This window comes from Cynocephalus volans, chromosome 4 (assembly GCF_027409185.1).
Source record: "Cynocephalus volans isolate mCynVol1 chromosome 4, mCynVol1.pri, whole genome shotgun sequence".
Taxonomy (NCBI): Eukaryota; Metazoa; Chordata; class Mammalia; order Dermoptera; family Cynocephalidae; genus Cynocephalus; species Cynocephalus volans.
The window spans coordinates 20751364-20760083 of record NC_084463.1 but is presented as its reverse complement, the minus strand read 5'-3'; the positions used below and the strand labels follow the sequence as shown (position 1 = coordinate 20760083).

Sequence of the window (8720 nt, the reverse complement as noted above, 5' to 3'; positions counted from 1 at the left end):
GGGCCAGGGCTCAGCCCTCAGGTTGCCTCTTTCTTTTGCAGACATAAAGGCCACACTTCTGAGCACCCGAGGGCCTTGCCCAACCACAGCTTGGTACCCACCCTCTCCCCAGAGCTGCCTGGATGAACCACTGAACTGCAGCCATGTGCTGACCGGGGTGGACCTCTAGGAGAGCAAGGGACTCTTACGCCCCTGGGAAAAAGGTCAGCACAAGCCTGGGAGACACGCCCTGCCTCATGCTGGCCCTTTCAAGGATGGATCCTGATGGAGTTTGGATGTGTTGTCCCCTCCAAAACTCATGTGTAAATTTGATCTCTGGGCCCGCTGGTGGCTCACTCGGGAGAGTGTGGCGCAGATAACACCAAGACCATGGGTTCAGATCCCATATAGGGATGGCCGGTTGGCTTACTTCGGAGAGTGTGGTGCTGACAACACCAAGTCAAGGGTTAAGATCCCCTTACCGGGCATCTTTAAAAAAAAAAAGAAAAAGAAAAAAAGAAAGAAATGAAATTTGATCTCCAATGTGGCAGTGTTGGAAACTGATTGAGTCATGGGGGTGGATCCCTCATTAATGGATTAATGCTCTCCCTAGGGGAGGGGGGAGTAATGAGTGAGTTCTTGCTCTATTACTTCCCATGAGAGCTGGTTGTTTATAGGACCCTGTCACCTCCTCTCTCTCTCTCTCTCTTGCTTCCTCTCTCGCCATGTGATCTGCTTGTACCCACCGGCTACCTGCCACTTTCCACCATGAGTAGAAAGAGCCTGAGGCCTGTGCCAGATGCAGCTGTCCTAGAGTCATAAGCCAAACAAACCTCCTTTCCTTATAAATTACCCAGTCTCAGGTATTTCTGTTATAGCAACACAAACGAACTGAAACAGAGCCCAACTCCGAGATAAGATGGGGGATGTCAGAGAACTCACTGCAGAAACCCGAGCCGGTCGATGCATCTGTAGATTTTGAACTCCTCATCCCAGTTTTTCACCATTGTCCCAGCTCGGTGTCCCTGCAACCCCGAGAAGGCCTGGAGTGAGGGGGCCATGGTGATGGGTTGGGGGCATGGGTGGCTTTGGATGGCTCCTCCCTCGCATGTGTCCCCAGGGAGCCCAGGCCCCTCTGACCTCAGGCACAGCAGAAGAGGCCAGGACTTGCCTGCCTCAAGGGAGCAGCCAACCCTGTACCTGCTGGTACTTCTCTATGATGTCTATCACCTCCTGGGCCCGCAGGGTCTCCATACCCGTCTTCATGTTTAATCTGCAAGACAAAAGTAATTCAAAGCTAGCACTGACCCTGAGAGCTTCAGAGAGTACCGCTAACTGCTCAGGTTGGGGATCCAAAATTCCACCAGCAACACCCCCACCCTCCACCCCCACCCCCCATTACAAAGGGACCAGACTCTGTCTCCACCCCACAGTGGTCTCGAGGGTTTCTTCCCCTGGCCAAGGTTAAGCTCCTGCCTGAGGACCTGAGAACTAGGGACCTGGAAGGTGAGGCCTGTTGTCCCCAAGGTCCCTGCGCAGACACACACATGTGTTACCTGCTCAGCATGAAGGGCCCTGATGGGCCTTCTGGGCACCAGGAAGCAGAATGTGATTTAGAGACCACAGGTCTCTATACGATTAGCCTCCCAGATGATCTCAGGAAACACACAGTCGTCCAATTCTTTAGAGGCAAAAAGAAATCTCATGAGTGCTGCATTCTACTTATATCTTAGCACCAGCCAAGCAGGAAGGTTCTGGGTTTGGGCAAAAGGGTGACCTATGTGACTTTGAAGTAGCCTCTGTGCTTGTTGAGGCCATGCCTTAGGCAAGAGGGACACTGGAGTTTACAGTTCTGAGCGTGGCAGTATCAGAAGGGGCTCCGTCTTTTTCCCAGGCACAGATCAGAAACTAGTGAGCTCTGGGGATGTGTCCTGGAGCACAGTCAGAGACATGGTCCTACTTTGGAGACGGTCCCAAGGGATTACCCATGAGGGGAGGGGTGGATGAGGCCTCTAGAGGACGAGACAGAGGGTGAGCCCCTTTCCCCACACCCTGGCCCGCAGGGCAGACACTTGTCACCTGCCTGGCCTCCCTCAGTGGTTTCTTCCCTGTCCACGACTGCCCCAAGACAGAGGGCTCCCCACCTTGCTCCCAGCCTAGGGACCTCACAATTGGGTGGGCCTTACATAGGCCATAAGTGATGCTCTATGATGTCAGAGGTGACCAGATGCCCACCTGGGGTGACCCATCTCCCATCACAGACCAGGGTGCAGGCCGCCCCTCCACCCCACTCTCCATCTTCACAGCCCACGGAGACCCCACTTCAGTGGCTCTTCCAGGGGCAGGCTCTGCCTTATCACAGTTTGGAATCTCAGGAAGAACCTGAATCTAGGGAGGGAGGCTGCAGAGGCCAGAAGTTGTGTCTAACATGACACAAGGCAGGGCGGAGGGCACAGCCAACGGTCACCTCTGGGTCCCAGGCCCAGTTACCTCCTGTCTGACCCCAGGCTTCTCACCTGCCAAATGGACACATTAGCCTTAACCCCACGGAGTGTCTGTGAGGATGAATGGGACAACTGTATATGCGGTTAGCACAGAACGGGCACCTGGTGAGGCCCAGTGGGCATAACCCTCGGCAGCCACCCAGCGAGGCCCGGGCCACCCACCTGGTAGCACCTGTGTGGAAATCAGCAGGAAGGGAAGAGAGCAGGTCACACTCACCTGAATCTGTTCACCTGTGCAGAGATGTACCTGTAGCCTACAAAAGGGACCTGCACACACAGCTAACAGACTCCAGAATGAGCCTCCTACTGCCACAGAACTCAGAGGCAGCGGTGCTTGGCAACAGTGACATCATGGGGTTCCATCACCCCATCACAGTGGGCCCCTCCCAGGGTCAGCAGAGCCCAATGCCACATCCTCCACCCTCTTAACTGTCCACCTGCGTGGGTGCGTGTGTGTTTGTGCATGTGAGTGTGCACATGTGCGTGCATGAACACATTTGTGCCCACTTCTGTGCCAGGCCTTGGTGCTCTTCTCAAGTGTGCAGGCAGGTCTTCATCACTGTCACCCCCAGGGCGCATGGCTCTCCTCACCGAGGCCACGGGTGCTGTCCCATCTTTGCTGTGCCCACCTGGGGTAGGCTCTTGGATGCAGAAGGGGGACGCTGGAGGGCTGGCCCCCCAGCAGGTGCGGCTAAGGTCATGTGTGACATACCTGCCCTGCCTGGCAGGTCAGTAATCACCACTTTTCTCCCAGTAGTTCTCAGGGGTGCTGTGACTATTCCCCCCCCCACAGATGGAGGCAACGAGTCCTCACAGTCACACCCACAGCACCAATTCCCACGGTGGCCAGCTGAGCAGACCCCACTGACCATATTCTCTGCTGACTGGGCACGGGGCTGGAGTGAGCCCACTAGGGAGGCAGGTGGATTTAGCTCTCAGACCTCAGCGTCTGTCTCTCCTGTGTCAGCTGGGCTCTTCCATCTGTCATCTCCATCTATAAAATCTGCTGTGGCCCCCGACAATGAAACTGGAAGGAAATGGGGTCACTTATTCCTGCAACCTTCCATCCCCTCAGAAGTCTTCCCGTGGCTCCAAGGCCATCCCCTCCTGCCTCCTCCTGCTCTCATTCTTGTAGAAGGAAAACTTGTCCTTTGCAACAACATGGATCAACCTTGGGGACATCATGCTAAGTGATATCGGGCAGTCACAAAATGACAAATACTGTAGGATTCCACTGACATGGGCCTAAACTAGTCACAGTCATCAAAGCGGAATGGAATGGTGGTCTTTAGGGGTAGGGGAGGGTCACGAGGGAGCTGCTGTGGAAAAGGTATGACATTTTGATTATGGTAGAGGAGTAGGTTCTAGAGATCTGCCGCACAGCATCCTGCCTGTATTTAATGCTGAACTGTACATTTAAACATTTCTACTAACACTGGGAGATCCATACGTGAGTGCACGTGTGTGTGTGAGCATGCATGTGTGTGCTTTTGTGCGTATTTATCAGGTCTATTTTTCTTTGAGTTGTATTTCATTACATGATGTATCACAGTATTTTATCCATTCATTTCTTAAAACATATTTAGGTTGCTTCTAGGTTTGCCTATTATGACTGAGGGCTCTATAAGCATCTGTGTACAGGTGTCTGTGTGGACATAAACTTTTCTTTTTCATTTATTTATTTAGTTATTTATTTTGCAGCTTGGGACTTACTTAACTTTTTGCATATGTGCAAAGCCTGAAGGGACATAGCTTTGTTGGGAAATTGGGGTTATTCATCTTATTTTATAGTGGGGGTTGGGGTCAGTGCCACGGCTCAGCACCTCCTCCCTGGCCCTGTGGACAGGGGGTCAGATGGGACCCCAAGCATCGCCCCCTCGTCCTGGTGTACCTGCCCAAGCTTTTTTTTTTTTTTTTTTTTAGGGTGAAGACCAGGGGTGTGATGGCTGAGACGTACGGTGAGCCTGAGCTGACCTTTATATAAAAAACTTAAAGTTCTTTCCAGCGTGGCTGTGCCATGTCTCTTTCCCACCAGTGATGTCTTAGAGTTTCTGTTGCTCCACATCCCTGCCAGCCCTTGAGATTTTCATTCATTTTTATCTAAACATTCTAATAGGTGTGCAGTGGGATTTGATTGTGGTTTCAGTTTGCCTGACAGTGCTGAGCATCCTGTCATGGCTTTATTTAAAAATTCCATTTTATTTGTACTTGTTTTTGTGGGGTTCAGTGTGCTGTTTCCATACATGTATAAGCTGCAGAATGAGTCACTTCGGGTAGATAGCAGTTTTGTACCCATTAGTCTACACCTCCTCCTCCCCACCTCCCTCCCCTCCCAGCCTCTGGTAACCATTACTCTACTTTTATGAGAACCACTTTTTTATTTCTCTTTGCTTATCCATATGGGTGAGACTGATACAGGAGTTGCTCAGTTACCTGGGCTCGGGTTTCAGGACATGCCTGTGGGTTTCCTGCCACTCCCTGAGGTCTCAGGACCCCTCCTCTGAGTTCTCCCCTAGGGGAAAGTTACTGTTGCCAGTTAGACCTGTTTTCAGCACCAATACAGGGAAAATGTGACCACAAGGGGCTGGCTTTTGCAATCCAGTGGCTGGGCGTGCTCAGTAGAGAGCACAGAACATTCTTGCATATGCCTGATGCATATAACCGGGAACTAAACCTGAACTGAATTCATTAGAGAAACTATAAAAGCCAAATCCCAGTGAAGGTGGGGCCATTGCTCACTTTCCCGTGGAAAAACAGACACACCGATCGATGGAATAGAATAGAGAATCCAGAAATCAACCCACACACCTACAGCCATCTGGTCTTTGACAAAGGTACCAAGCCTATACACTGGGGAAGAGACTGCCTCTTCAGCAAATGGTGCTGGATAACTGGATATCCATATGCAGGAGAATGAAACTAGACCCATACCTCTCACTGTATACTAAAATCAACTCAAAATGGATTAAAGAATTAAACATACACCCTGAAACAATAAAACTTGTTAAAGAAAACATGTGAGAAACACTTCACGAAGTAGGACAGGGCAGAGACTTCATGAATACGACCCCAAAGGGCAACCATGGAAAAATAAACAAATGGGATTATATCAAACTAAAAAGCTTCTGCACAGCAAAATAAACAATTAACAGAGTTTAAAGACAACAAGCAGAGTGGGAGAAAATATTTGCAAAATATACCTCTGACAAAGGATTAATATCCAGAATATACAAGGAACTGAAACAACTTTGCAACAAAAAAACAAGTAACCCAATTAAAAAATGAGTAAAAGAGCTAAATAGGCATTTCTCAAAGGAAGATATATAAATGGCCAACAGACACATGAAAAAATGCTCAACATCACTCAGGATTCAGGAGATGCAAATCAAAACCACTTTGAGGTAACATCTACCCCAAGTTAGGATGGCTAATATCCAAAAGGCTGTGAATGATCAATGCTGGCGAAGTTGTGGAGAAAAAGGAACGCTTATAACATTGTTGGTGGGACTGCAAAATGTTGCAGCCTCTATGGAAAATGGTATGGAGGTTCCTCAAACAATTGCAGATAGATCTACCATATGACCCAGCTATCCTACTGCTGGGAATATACCCAGAAGAATGGAAATCATCCAGTCGAAGGTATACCTGTTCCCCAATGTTCATCGCAGCACTATTTACAAGAGCTAAGAGTTGGAGCCAGCCTAAATGTCCATCATCAGATGAGTGGATATGGAAAATGTGGTATATCTACACAATGGAATACTACTCAGCTATAAAAACGAATGAAATACTGCCATTTGCAACAACATGGATGGACCTTGAGAGAATTATATTAAGTGAAACAAATCAGGCACAGAAAGAGAAATACCACATGTTCTCACTTATTGGTGGGAGCTAAAAATTAATATATAAATTCACACACACACACACACACACACACACACACACACACACACAAAACCGGGGGGGGGAAGTAGATATAACAACCACAATTACTTGAAGTTGATACGACAAGCAAACAGAAAGGACATTGTTGGGGGGGAGGGGGGGAGGGAGAAGGGAGGGAGGTTTTGGTGATGGGGAGCAATAATCAGCCACAATATATATCGACAAAATAAAATTTAATAAATAAATAAATAAATAAATAAAAAGTAAAAAAAAAAAAAAAAAATGAAATACTGCCATTTGCACCAACATGGATGGACCTAGAGAGAATTATATTAAGTGAAATGAGTCAGGCACTGAAAAGAATATCACATGTTCTCATTTATTTGTGGGAGCTAAAAATAAATAAATAAATACACATATAAACCGGGTGTGGGGGAGTAGAAGACAGAACAATTACAATTCCTTGAAGTTGATATGACAAGCTAAGAGGAAGGACATTGTTGGGAGGGATGCAGGCAAGGGAGGAGAGAGGGAGGTTTCGGTAATGGGCTACAATAATTAACCACATTGTATATTGACAAAATAAAATAAATTTTTTTTTAAAAAAAGACCCTTTGTTTACATCCTAGCTCGGCACGTTTCTACCCCTGTACACTGTTGAAGCATCTTAGCCTCTCAGTGCCTTAATTTCTTTCTCAGCAAATTGAGATAATAATATTATCTTCTTCATATAATTATTATGATAATTACATATGCCAGTATTTGTGAAGTGCATAGAATAGTGTTTGGCACATAGGAAGCATTGCAAAAGATTTTGATGAATAGATAATAATATACACATATGCACATAAATTACACTAGAATCTATTTAATCTCAGATGTTTGTCCCAAACCCCATATAGTAATCACACCAAATATAAGACAATGACAGCCCCCAGATACTTACAAGGCAAAGCTCTGAACAGGTCGTGACATAAAGCTTACTCCACACCACTACCTACTCCTTGAATTAGCACCTTTCTCAGTGCCAGCTTCACATCCTTGTTTCTCAAGGTATATAGCAAAGGATTCAGGGAAGAGGTGACAATATTATTCAACACCTCAACCACAGAATCCAGCCAAGGGCTGGAGGCAGGTCGGAGGTAAATGAGAATCACAGGTCCGTAGAACAGCAGGATGGAAGTCTCAAGGGCACTGCAGGTTGAGAAGGCCCTGCGCCTGCCTTCTGAGGAACGAATCTTCGATATAGAGGTGACAGTGCAAATGTAAGAAGTGAGGTTAGGGGCCGACCCCGTGGTGCACTCGGGAGAGTGCGGCGCTGGGAGCGCAGCAGTGCTCCCGCTGTGGGTTCGGATCCTATATAAGGATGGCCGGTGCGCTCACTGGCTGAGCGCGGTGCAGCTGGTCACAAAAAGACAAAAAAAAAAAAAAAAAAGAGAGAAGTGAGGTCAGGAAGAAAACATGCGAGTGCAACAATGCCTGCATTGATGAAACTCACCATGTGCGCTAGAGAGGTGTCTGCACAGGCCAGGGGCAGCACCACCGGGATATCACACAAAAAATCGTTCACCTCATTGAAGCCACAGAAGGGTAAGTTAAAGACGAGGAACATGAGAACAGATGCGTGCAGAGAGGCCCCCAGCCAGGTGGCTAGAGTCAGGACGGTGCACACCTGATGGCTCATGATGACCGTGTATTGCAGAGGGTGACAGACGGCCATAGAGTGGTCATAAGCCATCACAGTGTAGAGGAAGCACTCAGTGCAGCCCAGGAAGTGGTAAAAGAAGAGCTGGTAGGCACAGCCCTGGTAAGAGATGGTGTGGCTTTGCCCCATTAGGTAGAGCATCATTTTGGGTGAAGTCACTGAAGGGAAAAATATGTCAAACACTGACAGGTTTCCCAGGAAGAAATACATGGGGGTGTGGAGGTTGGAGGAAGGAAGGATGGCCAGAAGAATGGGCAGGTTCCCCAGCAGAGTGAGCAGGTAGAAGGCCAGAAATAAGACAAAGAGCACATTTTCCAGCCCTTTTGTATGAGGAATTCCCATCAGGAGGAACTCAGTTACTGATGTGTGATTCCTCATCTTCATGTCTAGTTAGTCCTGGAAGATCAAAGAGTGGCCTCACTGAGATGTTTTAAGCCCCCACCCCCACCCCGTAACATCTTTATAGAAACCACTGGAAACTGGTAATAAGTATATACTGTAAAAAACTTCTAAATAGGGGTCAGTTCAATTCTGTCATTAATGTCTGACATTTAGGTAAGTCATTTATTTATTTTCATCTCTTTTCTCAAAGCAAAATGAAGAGATAATGCTAAAGGCAGTACACAGGAGAGGGCATAGAATAA

General features: G+C 47.8%; 1 protein-coding gene across 1 annotated transcript; it reads right to left on the bottom strand.

Moving 5' to 3' along the window:
• Nucleotides 1–7351: 7351 nt before the first annotated feature.
• Nucleotides 7352–8460, bottom strand: LOC134377109 (putative olfactory receptor 10D4). The gene is made up of 2 exons (XM_063095725.1): nt 7826–8460; nt 7352–7655 (listed from the first exon to the last, which is right to left on the bottom strand). The coding sequence occupies exons 1-2, from the start codon at nt 8458–8460 to the stop codon at nt 7352–7354; spliced, it is 939 nt and encodes a 312-aa protein (XP_062951795.1).
• Nucleotides 8461–8720: the final 260 nt, after the last annotated feature.